General features: G+C 42.1%; 1 protein-coding gene across 1 annotated transcript in view; it reads right to left on the reverse strand.

Annotated features, from left to right (window-relative positions):
* The window catches only part of Hel89B (histone acetyltransferase 1), a 161,048-nt gene that overhangs the window by 64,010 nt on the left and 76,630 nt on the right, over nucleotides 1–20,408 (reverse strand). Inside the window, exons 16-18 of the mRNA XM_080271725.1 lie at nucleotides 17,816–17,933; nucleotides 17,443–17,580; nucleotides 16,136–16,210 (exon numbers count right to left, since the gene is read on the reverse strand). Of these exons, the coding sequence (XP_080127851.1) occupies nucleotides 16,136–16,210; nucleotides 17,443–17,580; nucleotides 17,816–17,933 (331 nt within the window). The remainder of the gene's footprint in view (nucleotides 1–16,135; nucleotides 16,211–17,442; nucleotides 17,581–17,815; nucleotides 17,934–20,408) is intronic.

The raw sequence follows: 20,408 nt of genomic DNA on the forward strand, positions 1-20,408 counted from the left end.
TAATGGGCGCCCCCACTGACCACTTAAAAAACATCCCTTCACTGTACCATATTATCCCCTCAGGGTATACAGACCTGAAGCTTGGCAACAGCATTTCAGTACATTTAAGGGTAAATGACCAAATATTTTTTTTTTTTTTTTTTTTTTTTTTTTTTTTTTTTCATGGCATGGATGAAAGAACAAAAGGCTGGAGCCTGTAACATTACCCCCTCCAACAAAAAGTAAAAACAAGATATGCCTGGACACACTGCATTTGCAAGACTGGAGGTCATAGGCATCAGGAAATACAAAGGAAGACAGTTCTAGAGTTGACCTGTTGCTTACATGAAGGACTGGTAGTAACAGTTAACTCTTGCATTAGAGAGTTTGACTGAAAAGGGAAGAAAGTCTGCTGCTAGACAGGTGCTATATGCCCTCCATATTGGAAGAGGGATGCATGCAGACAGTTCAAAGGTGCAGTGACCACTGGAGTAAAAATAGAAAAGAGATAAAGGCGCAACAGTGCAGTGAAGTGACAGAGGTTAAAGTGAGCCAGTAAGGGGAGGAGAGTTAATGAGATGAAAAGCCTCTGACTCCACTTTGCTGTGAAGAGCTGTATGTGGGGAGCCTCCCCATACATGACAGCTGTACTCTACATAGGGGCAGGTAAGACCCTCGCAGACATTACATGGGGAAAAAAGAAGAAGAAACAAAAAAAAGTGTCAGCTTGGGTACTGAACTTACATGTGTGTCATGGTCCTCACTCCAACTGGACATTCTAAACATCAATCACAAATGCCTTTAGTGGGGAAATAATCAATTCTCTAGAATTCAAATAAACTTTCAATGATGGACTCATCATCATCATTCCAATCCTCTTCCTTACTAATCATCATCATCATCGGACCTCCTTTCCCACCCTAGGGCAGGGTGAGGAGTAGCAACGTCCAGACAGCACAAGTTTGCCCAATCCAATGGGCCACACTTCCATTCACTCAGCATTCAAGTTCCTGAAATCCTGGCTCTATCTGATACACCAAAAACATTCACCACATTCTGTAGCTTCACATAAACATATCCAACAGAGTCAATCCGGACACCGTCATGTTAAAAAGGGGTGCCAAATTCCTGATCATGCACCTCTCCTCACAACATTCATCCAGCTAGCTTGATCTATTGTCAGTCTCCTAGCCTCATTGACTTCCAGACCTCTCTTCCTCACACACTCATCCAACACATCCCTCCACCTTCTCCTTGACCTAGCTCGCTCCCTCCTTCCCTCAAATTCACTCAGATATACCTTTTTCACCATTATTGTTATCTATTCTCTCCACATGACCATACCATCTCAGTACACTCTCTTCGATTCTGGAGTCCACAGACTTCCTCACTCCACAACTTTCACGAATCATATTATTTCATATCATATCCACTGTCTGTACTTCACATACATTCCTCAGCAGTCCCATCTCCACTGCTCTCACTCTTGATTTTTCATTTTCATGCCACACCAGTCTCATATCCATAAGTTAAAGTTGGCACTAACACTCCTTCATGTAAGCCTCATGCGGCTGCAACACTCAAGCCTCTGTTTCTTATCAAGGCCTTCATAGCACCAGCCACTTTCCTTCCTTGTGTCACTCTACTTTCTACTTCCTTTGCACATTTTCCTCTCTTTTCTATCAATGTACCCAGGTATTTGAACTCTCTCACTAATTCCAGCCTCCATTCACTGTAAGATCACACTTGTCCGAAACTTGTGGTACTTCCACAATCGCAATCCTGTCTGCAATCTCCCACGTGGCGGTCGGTGGTGGTTAGTACAGGCTACATGACTTATGAATATCAAGCTTGAACAGGATTCCCGGCCATCAGTGGCAGCAGGCGAGACGTCGCTGCATCAGTTAGCAGTAGGGATGGGCGATACCAGGAGAAATGATTTGACATATGATATGATACAGTATAACCCAACGTGACATCAAATTTTGTGGCACACATAGCTAATCATGCACAGTTGTTCCATAATTTGACAGATGACAGTCTTAACCCTCCATGGCCTAACGCATGGAGATTTCCATGCCCTACAGGCCCACCCCACAGTCATTTTTCGAAGTTTTGAAAATCAATTTTTGTTGTTGCCACATTGAAGCCCAAGTTCCAATGCACCTTCCAGTGCAGATTTCAGCTTCCTTGACTCATCCTGTGGCGTGCAATCAAATGCGGAAGTTGAGTAAATTTAGGCCGCTGATACCAGTCACATGTAGATACTGCAGTGACGCAATATCACATTTTTTTTTTTTTTTTACCAAAAACATTGTTAATGGTGCTGAAAAGGTGTGAAATAACTAGATATGTGTATTTTGAGTTTTTCAGTACATAATATGCAAGGTTTGAATTTTAAAATATATATATAGTATGAATTTATATTGCATTTTTCAGTGTTTATTGTGTTTATGGTAGTATCAACTTGTTTTTGTAGTGTGGGTGGTGGAGTTTGTTGGAAAAGGGAGACGAGCTTTTCTGTTTTGAGACCTAAAAGAGATAATGTCTTCCCTTGAGTGTACAGGCTGGACAGTGAGGACTGAAATGCGAGACTACCTGCCATTCACACCTCGCATGAGATGATTGACAGGGAGGGCTGGGAGGCCTTTCCACCCATGAAAGCATCACATGAACATGCAAAACTTTCCTGTTATGCTTGTAAATGGCAAAGAATGTGTAAAATTATTCAGAACTGTACAACAAACCCGAGCAAATAGGTAAAGATAAAAAAATATACATTTTCTTTTTCTTCTATTTTCCTGTCTTTTTTGTTTATGCCTGTGTTCATTTGTAATCATAAACAGGGTGGTTGTGTGTTTCAAAAAGGAGGAGAAAGATGATATTTTCTGTCTGGGTCAAGATAATGGATGTAACTATAAGCGTTCAGACATGGCCACGGGCGAAAAAATAGTACATCCTCTCGTCCCAGCAGCAGGTGGTGAACTGACAAATGAGGTGTGTGAGAGCGTGAAGTGAAGGTCAGTCTCATGTCCCAGATGTTCATTCCCTTCCCAAAAGTTTTCACAGTTTTCTACAAGTCACACTGCATTGAATGATCCAAACCAGGACAACAAACCTGGGCAAACAAGTAAAGGTAGGGTTTTTTGTTCAAGAATACTCCCCCAGTATCCCTGCTTGTCGTAAAAGACGACTAAAAGGGTTGGCGGAGGGTTAGTGCCCCTCCCTGGAAACAACTAACTAAAAAAACAAACAATAAGCCTCAGACAAGGACTGACCAAACGATGACGACCAAGGACCGGACAAAGGACATGGTTATCGGAACGTGGAATCTAAGGGGAGCGAATGATGAGGTGAAAGAGAGAGAGATTGTCCATGTGCTTGAGGGTGCGAAAGTGGATGTGTGTGGAATAACTGAAGCAAAATGGAGAGGAGAAAGTGTGAGAGAATGGGAGTATGGATGGGGTATATTTGCAGGAGTAGGTGAGAATGAGAGGGCAAAGGAAGGAGTATGTATAGTTGTGAGTAAAAGATGGAAGAGGAGCATAAGACAGTATGGATCAGTTGGGTCAAGGATTGTGTGGGTAAAGTTGAAAGTTGGAATACAAATGTGGGCGATTGTGTGTGTGTATGCACCAACGCAAGATCGTGCTAGAAGAGTGAGAGAAGAGTTCTGGACAAATGTAGAAGTGTGCATGGAAAAGTTTGGAAGGAATGAGAGAGTGTTTTTGATCGGTGATATGAATGGTAAAGTTGGGAATGTGAAATTGGATGGAACAGTTGGTGAGTGGGGTGTGCCTGCTGAGATAGATGAGAATGGGAGTGCGTTAGTGGACATTTGTGCTGGGAGGGGGTTGGTGATAGCCAATACCCTCTTCAGGCATAAAATGATCCACAGGTATACATGGCGAGTGATGAGAAGGGTGGGTGGTGAACTGAATGAAAGGAAGGCAATGATTGACTATGTGTGTGTGGATGAAAGGATGCGAAGATGTGTAATGGATGCAAGAGTTTATAGAGGTTGGGGGAGTGGCCTTTCTGACCACTACTTGGTGGTGGCCAGAATCAGAATTCAAGTAAGATGGAGGAATAGAAGAAGGGAAAGACGAGAGGAAGGAGTAGTTGCAAGAAGAAAGGAAAGGTTACAAGAGGATGAGAAAAAGGCAGAGTATAAGAGAGAAGTGGAGGAACAATTGGGCAAATATGAATTGGAGCAGATGGGAGACGTGGAAGGTGTGTGTAGGATATTTACAGAAAAAATATGTGCAGCATGTGATGTGGTGTGTGGAAGGAAGAGAAGACGGAGGGGGGTGCAAGGAACAGCGTGGTGGACTGAAGAGGTGAAACAGGCTGTGGCACAAAAGAAGAAAGCATACAATGAATGGATGAGAAATAGGGGCATGGAAGAAGTTGAGAGGCGGAAGAGAGAGTTATATGTAGAAAGAAAGAAAGAGGTGAAAAGATTAGTAAGAGAGAGTAAGAAGAGAGTGGATGAGGAATTTGGAAGGAATTTGAGTGTAAATTGGAGGAACTGTAAGAAAATGTTCTGGAAAAAGGTGAAAAGAGTAAGACAGGGTGGAAGTGAAGTTAGCAGGGGAGTGAAAGATAAAAATGGTAGATTACTAGTGGAGATGGGAGAAAAAGTGAGCAGATGGAGAGAACACTTTAAGGAATTGTTGAACATAGATAATGGAAGTAATGCGAGTATAAATGGCTGGGGAATGGCTGGGAGAAGGAGGGAGGTGAGAAGACAGGAAGAAATCAGTAGGATAGAAGTTGTGGAAGCAATGAAGAAAGTTAAATCGGGGAAAGCCCCAGGAATTGATGGAGTGTGTGGTGAAATGCTGAAGCATGGGGGAGAGATCGTAGCAGAATGGATGTGGAAGATGTGCAGATTGGCCTGGGAGGAAGGTAGAGTCCCGGAGGATTGGAAGTCAGGTATAATTATTCCCTTGTACAAAGGAAAAGGGGAAAAAGAAGTGTGTGGTAATCATAGGGGCATTTGTCTTCTTAGTATAATAGGAAAAGTGTATGGTAGGATACTTACTGACAGAGTTAGAGAAAGAACAGAGAAATTAGTTGGAGAAGAACAGGGAGGCTTTAGGATGGGAAGAGGTTGTGTAGATCAGATATTCATTCTTAGATCTTTAGTGGAAAAGTTTCTAGAGAAGGGAAAGAAGTTGTATGCGGCTTTCATGGATTTGGAGAAAGCATATGACAGGGTGGATAGACAAGGATTGTGGAAAGTGTTAAGAATATATGGAGTAGATGGGAAGTTGTTGAATGCTGTCAAGAGTATGTACGATGGTGCGAAGGCTGCAGTGCGTGTGGATGGTGAACTAAGTGAATTTTTCTCTCTGAAAGTTGGTTTGAAACAGGGATGTGTCATGTCTCCATGGTTGTTCAATCTGTACATGGATGGGGTAATAAAAGAGGTACAAGGTAGGGTAGTGGATGTTGGAGTGGCCCTGGTGAGAGAGGATAGTGTTTGGAAACTCCCTGTACTGTTGTTTGCAGATGATACTGTGTTGTTGAGTGAAGATGAAGGGGAGCTGCAAGGCTTGGTGGATGAGTTTGGGAGAGTGTGTAAGAAACGGAATCTAAAGGTGAATGTAGGGAAGAGTAAAGTGATGGTCTTTGAGAGAGGTGAAGTCAGTGAATGTACAGCGAGGTTGGATGTTGAGGAATTGGAAAATGTGAGTATGTTTAAGTACTTGGGTAGTGTGATGAGTAAGGATGGAGGTTTGGAGGGTGAATTGCTTGAAAGGTACAGCAGGGAAGAAAGGTTGCTTGTTCTCTGAAAGCAGTGATAAGAAACGGGGAAGTTTTTTTTTTTTTTTTTTTTTTTTTAATGTGACCGACTCTGGGCATAGGCTTCACAGCCTGATTTCAAGGCCCAGTAGTCCTCCTACATACCGCACACCTCTACATGTCACCACTTCGGCGCTAACACCCATCGTCCATACTGAATACATGCTAGGGCTGTCTCATATAGGACTGATGTATTGGTATTAGCGGGGGTATTTTTACGACATGTCGGCGGGTCTTCTGGTAGATCAGTAAAGTCTGGTTTTATGAAATTCAAATCTGAGCATGGAAGTGAAAAAGTTACTACATGACAGTATTGTGATACCATCTCTAACGTACGGAAGTGAAGCTTGGACGTTGTTGGAAGGACACAAGTCAAGAGTGAGAGCAGTGGAAATGAGTTACTTAAGAGGAGCCTGTGGAGTTACATGGAGAGACAACCTGACGAATGAGGATATAAAGGAGCGTTGTGGTGTGGATGTGGATGTGATAGGAAGCGTTATTAGGAACACACTGAGGTGGTTTGGCCATGTTGAGAGGATGGAGGGTGAAAGACTGATGAAGAGAGTGTATGTGAGTGAGGTGGAGGGGGGAAGAGGGAAGGGAAGGCTGAGGATGAGATGGAGGGATGGGGTGGAGAGGTATATGAGAGAGAGGGGTGTGAGTTGGGAGCAGGGGAGTGACATGGCGGGGGACAGGGCGACTTGGAGGCGATTTGTTTGTGGCCACCCCAAACGGGATTGAGGCGTCTGGCAATAGATAGATAGATAGATAATAATAATAATCTGGCCTTTTGTTTCTCAAAAGCGCCAGGTCTTCCTTTTGGGAATTCACTAGCGCTCGACACCCATACATTATTTTTTTACAATTACAAGAATTGTGTCATTTCTTGTATATAATACAAGCTACATCATATACATATGAAAGTGGCAATAATTAAACCCTATAATCATCCGTCGTAGTACCTCTCTCCAGGTCATAGCATTTTGAAAAAAGAAAGGCTTTCAGCTGTCTCTTAAAGGATTCAACAATAGAGAGTTGTCTTAGGGACAATGGCAATCTGTTATACAATCTAGGGGCTCTATACGCAAAAGAACGATCAGAGAAAGATGACTAGTGAATGGCTCCTGGCTCATCAAGACGCAAGGAATCATCTTCACTGCCTAACATCACACCCGGGTGTGCCGACGGGAGTTTTAACAATTCAGCAAGATACTTCGGTTCACCAAACTTAAGAACCTTAAATGTAATAATACACAGTTTAAATTCAATTCTAGCCTTTACTGGTAACCAATGCAACTCAATCAGAAACGGTTAGTTGAGGTTCTCGGGGGGGAGACCAAAGATAAGCCGTGCTGCCCTGTTCAACACAGACTGAACTTTTGTTAGTATATTATTTGGAAGACCAACCCACAGTGAATTACAATAATCAACACAAGACAAGACAACTGCATGGACCAATGTTAAGAGGCACCATCTATTCAGGAATTTTCTCACAGAGTACAGATTTCTGATGTGCAAGTTACACCCTCTCACAACCTGATTAATATACTCTTTGTAATTTAACCCAGAATTAAAATAAACACCCAGATTTCAAACACAACTGACTGGGTGAAGCTGTGACACGCCAATGTTCAAAGCCAAGGCATTGTCAGTGTCATCACCCCTTCTGTTTCCTCTGATGATGATGATCTCAGTTTTACCATCATTCAGCTTAAGTTTCCTCTTAGCCATCCAAATCTTAATATCAGACATTAGAGATTCAAACTTTGTCTTAGTATCGTTGATATTTGACATCTTAACATAGAGCTGGGTGTCATCAGCATAAAAATGATAGGACACATCATGAGCATCAAGTAGAGACGATAAACTACTTGTGTAGATAGTAAATAGAATTGGACCCAAAACTGATCCTTGAGGGACTCCAAATAGAAAGGGAGCAGAATCAGAGCTAGCGTAATCAACAACCACTCTCTGAGATCTGTCCGACAGATACGACTTAAGGAGCAAGAAGGCACTATCACGAACGCCATAAAAATACAGATCATCCAACAATAGTTTATGATCTACTGTATCAAAAGCTGAAGACAGATCCAACAGAACTAGGAGAGAGGACATCCCACTACAAGTGTTTGCCACCAAGTCACTCTGAATCCTTGTTAGTGCAGTTTCAGTTGAATGGTATTTTCTGTATGCTGATTGAACAACAGGAACAACTCTTGTGTTCCAGTAGAGGTACGAGTTGATCGAGTATGGCCCGCTCAATAATCTTGGATAAAAAAGAAAGGTTAGAGATGGGACGATAATTTGTCATGCTCTCGACATCAAGGCCAGGTTTCTTAATTAGGAGCCTAAGCAAAGCACGTTTCTCAGACTGCACAAAATTACTTTCTAAGAAGCATCTGTTTATTATGTTGCAGATAAAGTCTGCAGCATGCTCATACACATCAGGTAGTTGTGACATGTTACATGGATCGAGTGAGCAAAATGTTTTATTAAGTCCTCTGATATAACATTTGACTTTGTCTACATCCAGCGGATGAAATGTTGAAAGCAAATTATCCCCGGTGCATCGTGGCTGGAAGTCAACTGAGTACGCTTCACTAGGAGAACTGCTGTCTAAATCACTTCTAATGCGAGATATCTATCTATCTATTGCCAGACGCCATAATCCCGTAAAGGGTGGCCACTTGTTGACACGTAGGGAACACGTATGGTTTGGTTATACAGTTACCACCCAGCGTTGTAAATGGTTTCCTGTCTTACATCTTACTTGTAAAAAATGAAGCAAAATCAGAAGCCAATTGGGTATCAGATGCAGAACTGGGTTTAACAATTACATTCCTCCGGCCAACCAAATTGTTCACAACTTCAGACAGTTTTTTTTTATCACCACCATATGAATCAACTTTATTTTGATAAAACCTAGCCTTTTGGGCTTTTACAGTGTGAACGACTGCTCTTCTCGCAAAAACATAACGCAAATGAGTTACTTCGGTCCGCTGCAAGCGCCACTCACGTTCTGCCCTTCTACGTTGTCTACGCAAAGAATTAATGGATGGACCATACCAAGGAAAATCATAAAGAACAGTGATTGTTTTTACTACCTCAGGACAATAATGGTCAAAAACTGAGCTAAGCTCGTTGTTGTAAATATCAACCAACTCACCAGAAGAAAGACCGGAAGAATCAATGGAGTTTAAACGTTAATCAATTTCAAGACACATCAACTGGCGGTCAACATTCCTGTAATTTCTGAACCTGATGACTTTTTTATATGAAGGGGATTTCGGGACATCAAAACTAAGAGTGATCAGAGCATGATCAGAGATAAGGGGGTCAAATGAGTCAACCTCCACATCTGATACGTGCCTGCAACCAACAGGAGACAAGACCAAGTCAAGGACATGTCCTGAGACATGAGTTGGATTACTCACATGATTGAAAAAGTTGTTTTGGGTGATCAACCCAAGGAATTCTGAAGAAAATGGTTTTGACTCTGGACTGTCAACCCAATAATTGAAATCACCACAAACTAGAAGTCCTCCAGGTTTAAGAGAAAGCACTTCAAGAAACTGCCCAAACTCCTCCATAAAACCCCGATCTCTGCCCGGATGACCTGGTCGATACACAATTGCAATTCTAATGGTATTCTGATGGAAATTTACTAATACTGTACTTCCATAAATTCAAATGAAGATGGGGTCAGGTCTGAGTCAATGAGAGAAACGTTTGCAAGTGCTGCCGAGTAGATGAGTGCTACACCTCCTCCTGGATAGTCAGCAGCAGGCCTGGGAACACGAATTATAGAATGTGCCTTAGGCAATGCATTACGAATAATATCGATATCAGACTCATACAACCAGGTTTCAGTCAAGCACAAAATGTCAAGCTCGTGCTGATTTAGAGTTTCATTAATATAGTCTATCTTATTTCGGATAGAACGAATATTTAAAAGACCCATCCTTAACTGGTTCAAGAGGTATGTAGTAAGTTTTTTGATTGGTGTTTTTAATCAATCTATTCCTATGAGGAATCATAATTGGACAGTCTCTACTTGATGCAAAATGGGCAACCAACTGTGAATCTGAATTAGCATCTTGATGTCTTAAAGAAGAGCAGTTGATGCATTTGGGAGAATTTCTGTTACTACAATCCTTAGATTTATGGGTTACAGCACAAAAGATGCATTTAGGTTTATCATTTTTCCTAGAACATCTCTCAAATGTATGACCAAAGCCTTGACAGTGATGACACTGTGTAACCCAGAATCTATCGAAAGTGCGGCATCTTGTAAGATCCACATAGATGTAATTGCCCTGTTCTACAATGGAGGATCTCACCTCTGGCGACATCTTCAAGACAGAGTTTTGGTGTCATTCCTTGTTCTTGTGAAGAGAAGGTTGAGGGTACAACCTCGATCAATGAGCATCTTAATTTTATTGTTTTTTCTCAGAATGTTTGGGATGATGTCAGAGTCACCCAAGGAAGAAGAAAGGCCTGTCACGGTCATTTTAGGCAACATTTTCTTTGGCTCTGATATGCAAAAAGTGCCCTCAGAGCCAAAATGATCACTCAGCACCCCAGTTGCCTCGCCTTTGGCCTCAGCTGACGGAAACTTCATTACCAACCCACCAGACTTGGTCTTAAGACGGCTATCAACCGGCACCGAGTTAAGTACACCTCTGATGTCTTCTGGTCCCATCTGATTTGTCCGGGCATCAGCACCACTCTTTGGTTTCACAATCAGTACATGCTGACTATGAATGGCTTTTTTCTGGCCATGAGCACTGATCTCAACCACGCCCCCAGGTAGATCCTTCCCTTCCCCCACGAGAGACCCACGAACAGCATCCGCAAATGACTTGGTACCAAAACAAAAATGTATTCTTCTCTTATCATGTTATTTTTGTTTATAACTGTATTTATACATAACTGTGAACAGGGTGGTTGTGTGTGTTTTGCAAGAGAGGACAGAGACGATAATATTCTCTTTGGGTCGAGATATGGATGTAGCTGTGTTTGCTTAGGCATGGCCACAAGTGAAAAAATCGAAAATCCACTCATCACAGCATCAGGCTTTGAACTGCTTGATGGGGTTTATGAGAATGTAGTGTAGGTCAGTCTCAATGTATTCAAAACATTCATTCACTTCTTGAAAATTTTCGCCATTTTTTATAAGCTGCGCTTGAATGATGCCATCAGCCACACAACAGTAAAACGTCATTTGACGCCAGGGGCCACGGAGGGGTTAAAGGCTAATGTTGAAAATACTTTTTCTTACTGGGTTAATGAGTTATTATCTGCAAGAGTATGCACATTTCCTGAATTATTTATTTAAGTTTTACAGACTGCATTCTGCTACTGGTCAGATTGATTTCCTAAGTGGCACAAAGGCTATTTCTTTTCCTTGTAATATTATTTTTGTAATAAAGGATATGATTATGTTACTACAATATTAGTATTGTGAGACTGTTCTCCCACGAGTCAGATGTCATGAAGGCCAAAAGGGCAAGTCTGGTCTTGGAGAACTTCATGCAACTGGTATTCATGAAAGGGAACATGGATCTGCTTAAGAGGGAGTTGTTCTCAATCTCGGAGGACTCAGACTGACTGTGATGTGTGGGTGTGAAGAAGTGCCACGTGTCACAAATGTGAACTTCTGAACTGGGTCAGTGAGGACTCTGAAAAGTGGTCTGAGTGAAGTTATGAACGAAGTCACTAGTGAGTAGAGAGGGTCACGGTGACTGGGTGTCACTGTGGGAAATTAATGACATAAATAGATTATAAATACAATAATTCATTACATCACCAATCAATTATTCCCTTGTACAAAGGAAAAGGGGAAAAAGAAGTGTGTGGTAATCATAGGGGCATTTGTCTTCTTAGTATAATAGGAAAAGTGTATGGTAGGATACTTATAGACAGAGTTAGAGAAAGAACAGAGAAATTAGTTGGAGAAGAACAGGGAGGCTTTAGGAAGGGAAGAGGTTGTGTAGATCAGATATTCATTCTTAGATCTTTAGTGGAAAAGTTTCTAGAGAAGGGAAAGAAGTTGTATGCGGCTTTCATGGATTTGGAGAAAGCATATGACAGGGTGGATAGACAAGGATTGTGGAAAGTGTTAAGAATATATGGAGTAGATGGGAAGTTGTTGAATGCTGTCAAGAGTATGTACGATGGTGCGAAGGCTGCAGTGCGTGTGGATGGTGAACTAAATGAATTTTTCTCTTTGAAAGTTGGTTTGAAACAGGGATGTGTCATGTCTCCATGGTTGTTCAATCTGTACATGGATGAGGTAATAAAAGAGGTACAAGGTAGGGTAGTGGATGTTGGAGTGGCCCTGGTGAGAGAGGATAGTGTTTGGAAACTCCCTGTACTGTTGTTTGCAGATGATACTGTGTTGTTGAGTGAAGACGAAGGGGAGCTGCAAGGCTTGGTGGATGAGTTTGGGAGAGTGTGTAAGAAACGGAACCTAAAGGTGAATGTAGGGAAGAGTAAAGTGATGGTCTTTGAGAAAGGTGAAGTCAGTGAATGTACAGTGAGGTTGGATGGTGAGGAATTGGAAAATGTGAGTACGTTTAAGTATTTGGGTAGTGTGATGAGTAAGGATGGAGGTTTGGAGGGTGAAGTGCTTGAAAGGGTACAGCAGGGAAGAAAGGTTGCTGGTTCCTTGAAAGCAGTGATAAGAAACAGGGAAGTGAGCATGGAAGTAAAAAAGTTACTACATGACAGTATTGTGATACCAACTCTAACATACGGAAGTGAAGCTTGGACATTGTTGGAAGGACACAAGTCAAGAGTGAGAGCAGTGGAAATGAGTTATTTAAGAGGAGCCTGTGGAGTCACGTGGAGAGACAGGCTGACGAATGAGGATATAAAGGAGCGTTGTGGTGTGGATGTGGATGTGATAGGAAGCGTTGTGAGGAACACACTGAGGTGGTTTGGCCATGTGGAGAGGATGGAGGGTGAAAGACTGACGAAGAGAGTGTATATGAGTAAGGTGGAGGGTGGAAGAGGGAGGGGGAGACCGAGGATGAGATGGAGGGATGGGGTGGAGAGGTATATGAGAGAGGGGGGTGTGAGTTGGGAGCAGGGCAGTGAAATGGCGGGGGACAGGGCGACTTGGAGGCGATTTGTTTGTGGCCACCCCAAACGGGATTGAGGTGTCTGGCAATAGATAGATAGATAGATAGATAGACCAATCAATTTACCCCCTGTTTGTGCACTTTGTATTTAAAATTATGAACCTGGATTGCAGTTGCATTACTGAGGCAGCAGAACTGCACATTCCAGGTTTATTGCAGAATTGCGGCAACGGAAAGCAAGGGTCAGTGGTTGTGGAATTGCAACTGCGGATTTGATTATTAGATTGAGGTGCCCAGCTCTGGCAAGTAGTATTGCATCATCAGCATACAACAAATTTGAGGTATTCCATCCATCACCATTCATTACCAACACCATCCCTCTCTCCATTACTCGTATTTTTACTTCTCTCATCATCCCATCCATATGTACATCGAACAACCAAGAGGACATAACACAACCTTGTTGCATGCTCACACCGATCGTGAACCATTCACTTAGATGCCCATTCACCTTTACACATGCTTTACTATCTAGCTATCTATTGCCAGACGCCTCAATCTCGTTCGGGGTGGCCACAAACAAATCGCCTCCACGTCGCTCTGCCCCCAGCCATTTCACTGTCCCGCTCCCAACTCACATCCCCCTCTCTCATATACCTCTCCACCCCATCCCTCCATCTCATCCTCAGCCTCCCCCTCCCTCTCCCCCCCTCCACCTCACTCACATACACTCTCTTTGTCAGTCTGTCACCCTCCATCCTCTCCACATGGCCAAACCACCTCAGTGTATTCCTTCTAACGCTTCCTATCACATCCACATCCACACCACAACGCTCCTTTATATCCTCATTTGTCAGCCTGTCTCTCCATGTGACTCCGCAGGCTCCTCTTAAATAACTCATTTCCATTGCTCTCACTCTTGACTTGTGTCCTTCCAGCAATGTCCAAGCTTCACTACCATACATTAGAGTTGGTATCACATTACTGTCATGTAGTAACTTTTTCACTTCCATGCTCACTTCCTTGCTTCTTATCACTGCTTTCAAGGAACCAGCAATCTTTCTTCCCTGCTGTACCCTTTCAAGCACTTCACCCTCCAAACCTCCATCCTTACTCATCTCACTACCCAAGTACTTAAACGTACTCACATTTTCCAATTCCTCACCATCCACTCTCGCTGTACATTCACTGACTTCACCTCTCTCAAAGACCATCACTTTACTCTTCCCTACATTCACCTTTAGATTCCATTTCTTACACACTCTCCCAAACTCATCCACCATGCCTTGCAGCTCTCCTTGATCTTCACTCAACAACACAGTATCATCTGCAAACAACAGTACAGGGAGTTTCCAAACACTATCCTCTCTCACCATGGCCACTCCAACATCCACTACCCTACCTTGTACCTCTTTTATTACCCCATCCATGTACAGATTGAACAACCATGGAGACATGACACATCCCTGTTTCAACCCAACCTTCAAAGAGAAAAATTCACTCAGTTCACCATCCACACACGCTGCAGCCTTAGCACCATCATACATACTCTTCACAGCATTCAACAAATTCCCATCTACTCCATATATTCTTAATACTTTCCACAATCCTTGTCTATCCACCCTGTCATATGCTTTCTCCAAATACATGAAAGCCGCATACAACTTCTTTCCTTTCTCTAGAAACTTTTCCACTAAAGATCTAAGAATGCTTTACTACCATCATAAAAACTCTTGATGGCACCTTGCAGCTTACCATCTACATCATACATGCGCAAAACCTTCCACAATCCTTCTCTGTCTACTTTGTCATATGCTTTTTCCAGATACATGAATGCCATAAACACCTTATAGTCCTTCTCAGAAGCCTTCTCCACTATCTGTCTCACTGCAAATATTTGATCCACACATTCTCTGCCACTCCGAAAGCCACCCTGTTCATCACGCACTAGGACTCCCAGTATCTCTTACTTTGTCTATAATAATTCTTCCATATACCTTCCCTTCCACACTCAATAAACTTATGCCATGATAATTCTAGCAATCACTTCGCTCACCTATATTTTTGTACAAGGATACAATCACAGCCTTTTTTCCACTCTGCTGGCACAGTTTCACTCACCCATGCCTTCTTACGTATCTCCAACAAGCACTTCATTCCGCTCTCTCCACTACACTTGATCATCTCTGCATACACCACATCAGCCCCAGCGGCTTTCCCATTTTTCAGCCGCTTCACAGTGTTCTTGACCTCTGCAAGTGTCAAATTTCCTGGCACTGCATTCCTTCTCTGCACACATCCAAAATCAATCATGTTTACAGCGGTTCTGCTCTCTCTATTCCCATTCACTTGGCTTTCAAAATATTCTTTCCATCTACTCCTTACTTCATTCCTGTGGGTTAATAATCTACCACTTTCATTCTTCACACTTTCACATTTCTTTCTGCTGTCATTTTCTACATTTCCGCACCTCTTTCCAGAATAACTTCCTATTTTCAGAGTAATTTGTAATCATTTTTCTTCCTTGAGCATCATTTACCTCCTCCTTTTTCCTCTTCACTAGTCTCTTTATGTTCTTCATGCTCTCAATACATTCAGATCTTATTTCAATTGAACCCCTGTCCTGTAAACACTCTAGCCACTTCTTTCTCTTTTACTCCACTGCTCTCTTAGCCTCTTCATCCAACCACGCCGCACCTTTCTTCTCTGTTGTTACTCTTGCCACATCACACACCGCTTTAGCATTCCTAACTAAAGCAATCCCTATATGCATTCCACAGGCTGTCAACATCCATTTCATTCCACTTCACTGATTCTAATTCCTCCTCTACTTTGGGAGTGTATTCATCTGCCATTTCTTTGATCCTCAGCTTCTCAACTTTCAGTCTTTCTCCCTGACTACTCCTGGCTTTCCTGGTCCACCTCACTCCTCTCAGCTTGATCTTGCATACCACAATCATATGATCCGACAGACCTTCACCTCATCCTCTCATGGCCTATCAGCACCACATGAGTCAAATATTCCTGGAACAGAAAAGCAGAAAAGCCGAAGAACCATTAAAGTGCCCAGTGAAATGTAACTAAGTCTATAATTTCAAAACAAAAATCATCATCATGACTCCTATTCCCGTCTAAACCTGGGATGAGACAGGATCAAGAAAAAGATAAAAGTAAGCAAAAATGTGGGAAAACTATCAACAGCATGCCTAGAGAAATGGGTCACATAATTATTCAAGACTTATAAATCTTGCCTAACTTACTTTCAGCTGTGAAGACAAGCTCAGAATTCCACAGAACCTGTTTACAGTGACTCCTGCAACTTTACTCTCCTCTTCCTGGAAAATACACAAGATATATTAGCAAATACGCAGCTAAATTTGGAAGTACTGTATAATAAAAGCAACAAAAGCTGGGCACTGGAGATTATATATATACAGTATCAAGTGTAGCCATACTCTAGAGTTTTTGTCTTGCTTTAACAATTCATTACCTACCCTTACCTCTCACTTCCTCTCCAAACTTATCCCTCCACTTTAGTTTTTGCATACATCTATTTCATTCTGTCTACTTACCTACGTTTATATTATTTTTGGTGTACATCTTTTCCTCCTCCTTCTACAAACTAATTACTACAATACATTATAAAACATCTATATATACAAATTTCTTTTATAATTATACAGTGCTAAAAGATGATACTCTATGAGTAATTGTTTTCATTCATCATCTAATCCAGTGCTGCCCCATGAGGAGAATAGGAGCCCAGGACTAGGCAAGTTGGTCCTGATATTTAAGATGACAGTGACCGGCCTCACTTATCCGTGAGAGACATTACGTGAGCAATAAACCTCAACCATTCCTTGGATATAAACCAGCACTGGCTCAATACGACTGGAGTGCCTAATTACCCACTAAACAACCAAGCGCCATAACTTGGTTATATGGTTATCACCCACCACAGTAAAAGGTTTCCTGATGTACAGGAAACTATCTAGCTTGTCACTTAGTGTAGAATCACATGTAGACAGAAGGATGGGGAAAGAATGAAGGAAAGAAAATCAGAAGAGGAAGGATGGAAAGGAGGAAGAGAGGAAATGGCAGGCACCCAAGAGCAGCACAATTATGGATATTAACCTGTTCAGGAAACTACTTGGCTTGTCACTTAGTGCAGAGTCACCAGTAGACAGAAGGATCAGGAAAGAATGAAGGAAAGAAAATCAGAAACGGAAAGAGGGAAAGAAGGATGAGAGGAAATGGCAGGCACCCAAGGGCAGCACAATTATGGATATCAACCTGTTACCTCTGAGGATTCTATTCTAAGGTCAGTAAACCATTTCTCAGAAGCCAGAAAAATACAGAATGACATCATTTTACTGACGATATGAGCAACTTGCCCCTTCACTGAAAAATACATAGCTTCTGACTCCTTTACTTTATTTATATAAAAAAAAAAAAAAAAAAAAATTGTACTGAAAGGGTTAATCATCATCATAAATTATTAACTACCTGTTCTCAGTGAACAAACCAGACTGATGTTAAACAACGTAAGAGCTCTAATGACTCTAACCTGCTCCATGATTCTGGGTGTAAACTCGGCATCAACACACAGGAATGAGGCCAGATTCTTGACAACCTTCCCATTAGGACTTGCTGGTCTGTCAACACAAAGCTCCAGCAACTTTGTGAGATCCTCCGCTGCCAGACTCTGTAAATAAACAAAGAAAAGATACCAGGGTTCCAGTACATATTTAGAGCAAGAGACCATCAAGAAATAATGCAGCAGCTGATATCACAATTTGATAAATATGTGGTAAAATTACAAGATACAAATAGGAAGAAACACTCTAACATGCTAAAGATCATTATTACACCTACACAAAGCACACGTCATGAAACAATGCTATTTCATTGATAAGCAGTGCAGAAACATTACAACTCACCTGAAGCTGTTCATTTTTTTCTTTCTTTATGCTGTCCATGAGAGGTTTTATGACTGGGTTCAGCTTGGAGGGCAAAACCTTGAATCTGACAACTGACCCAGATATCATAGCCTGAGTTCTGTGTAAACAAATATCTTTCAGAACTACAATTAATATTTACATGAAAACAGAATACTAAATAATTCATGTACAACAAACACTAAAATAATTTTGACGAACCTCTTAATTACACATTTCTTTATCAGCAGTCCCAATAAAAAAAATAATTAGTATTCATATACCCCTTCTTTATTACCTTCCCCTCCCCGACGTAAACATTACGTTCACTCCCCATACCGACCTGGCAGCTGCCACTCCCATGGTGAGAACGGTAGTATATGTTTTATTGCCACATCCAAACTGTTCACTCTTTGTGATTTGTCTGTATACTGATGATCACATAAACCTATCATGATGTTGTTATTATAATATATATACTGTATATATATATATATATATATATATATCGCCAGACACCTTAATCCCGTTCGGGGTGGCCACAAACAAATCGCCTCCATGTCGCTCTGTCCCCCGCCATTTCACTTCATTTCACTGCCCCGCTCCCAACTCACACCCCCCTCATATACCTCTCCACCCCATCCCTCCATCTCGTCCTCAGCCTCCCCCTCCCTCTCCCCCCCTCCACCTCACTCACATACACTCTCTTCGTCAGACTTTCACCCTCCATCCTCTCCACACGGCCAAACCACCTCAGTGTATTCCTCCTAATGCTTCCTATCACATCCACATCCACACCACAACACTCCTTTATATCCTCATTTGTCAGCCTGTCTCTCCATGTGACTCCACAGGCTCCTCTTAAATAACTCATTTCCACTGCTCTCACTCTTGACTTGTGTCCTTCCAGCAACGTCCAAGCTTCACTACCATACGTTAGAGTTGGTATCACAATACTGTCATGTAGTAACCTTTTCACTTCCATGCTCACTTCCTTGCTTCTTATCACTGCTTTCAAGGAACCAGCAACCTTTCTTCCCTGCTGCACCCTTTCAAGCACTTCACCCTCCAAACCTCCATCCTTACTCATCGCACTACCCAAGTACTTAAACGTACTCACATTTTCCAATTGCTCACCATCCAATCTCACTGTACATTCACTGACTTCACCTCTCTCAAAGACCATCACTTTACTCTTCCCTACATTCACCTTTAGATTCCGTTTCTTACACACTCTCCCAAACTCATCCACCAAACCTTGCAGCTCTCCTTCGTCATCACTCAACAACACAGTATCATCTGCAAACAACAGTACAGGGAGTTTCCAAACACTACCCTCTCTCACCAGGGCCACTCCAACATCCACTACCCTACCTTGTACCTCTTTTATTACCCCATCCATGTACAGATTGAACAACCATGGAGATATGACACATCCCTGTTTCAACCCAACCTTCAAAGAGATAAATTCACTCAGTTCACCATCCACATGCACTGCAGCCTTAGCACCATCATACATACTCTTCACAGCATTCAACAACTTCCCATCTTTTTTTTTTTTTAATGTGAGGAAGAAGGAACCAAAGGCAATGAGCCTGCAAAACTATTCCTTCCAAGAGAAAAACAAAATATAAGAGAGAGCCAAATTCAAGATCCGATCATTTCCAGATGCCTGGACACACTGTGTTTGAAAAACTGGAGATCATAGGAAGTAGGAAATACAGACAGAGGGAGACAGTTCCAGAGTTGACCTGTTGCATAAATGAAGGAATGGGAGTAACGGTTAACTCTTGCATTACAGAGTTGGACAGAAAAGGGATGAGAGTTTGCTGCTAGACGGGTGCTACGCGCCCGTCGTTGGGGTGGAGGAATGCATGCAGACAGTTCAGAGGAGCAGTGACCATTGAAGTAGCGATAGAAAAGAGATAAAGATGCAACAGTTCGGCGAAGAGACAAAGGTTGAAGGGAGTCAGTAAGAGGAGGAGAGTTAATGAGGTGAAAAGCCTTTGACTCCACCCTATTGAGAAGAGCTGTATGTGGGGAGCCTCCCCACACATGAGAGTTGTACTCTACACAGGGGCGGATAAAACCCCTGTATAGAGTCAACAATTGTGCAGGGGTAAAGAAGGAACGGAGTCAGCTTTGCACACCCAATCTCTTGGAGGCAGCTTTTACAAAAGATGTAATATGATCTTTCCAAGACAAGTTCCAAGTAAATGAAACCCCAAGCATGTTCAAGGATGATGCAGGATTAAGCTGAATATTATCAAACATTAGTGGGTATACCTGTGGAAGATTTTGTCGGGTTGATAGGTGCAAAAACTGAGTCTTTGATGCATTAAAAACAACAAGATTATTTTTACCCCAGTTAGAGATATGAGCCAAGTCAGACATTAGGTGTGCCATAGCCTCATCCCTTGTCTGTTGAAGTAACTGCTGAGATGGACATTGCATGAATTGAATGGAAAGGTGAAGGGTGGAGTCATCAGCATATGAGTGGATAGGGTTAGATGTACAGCTTAGAAGGTCATTGATGAATAAAAGGAAGAGAGTTGGTGATAGGACAGAGCCCTGAGGAACACCACTGTTAATAGAT

Source organism: Coenobita brevimanus, chromosome 47, assembly GCF_032717465.1.
Source record: "Coenobita brevimanus isolate Jiangsu-jjx chromosome 47, ASM3271746v2, whole genome shotgun sequence".
Classification (NCBI taxonomy): domain Eukaryota; kingdom Metazoa; phylum Arthropoda; class Malacostraca; order Decapoda; family Coenobitidae; genus Coenobita; species Coenobita brevimanus.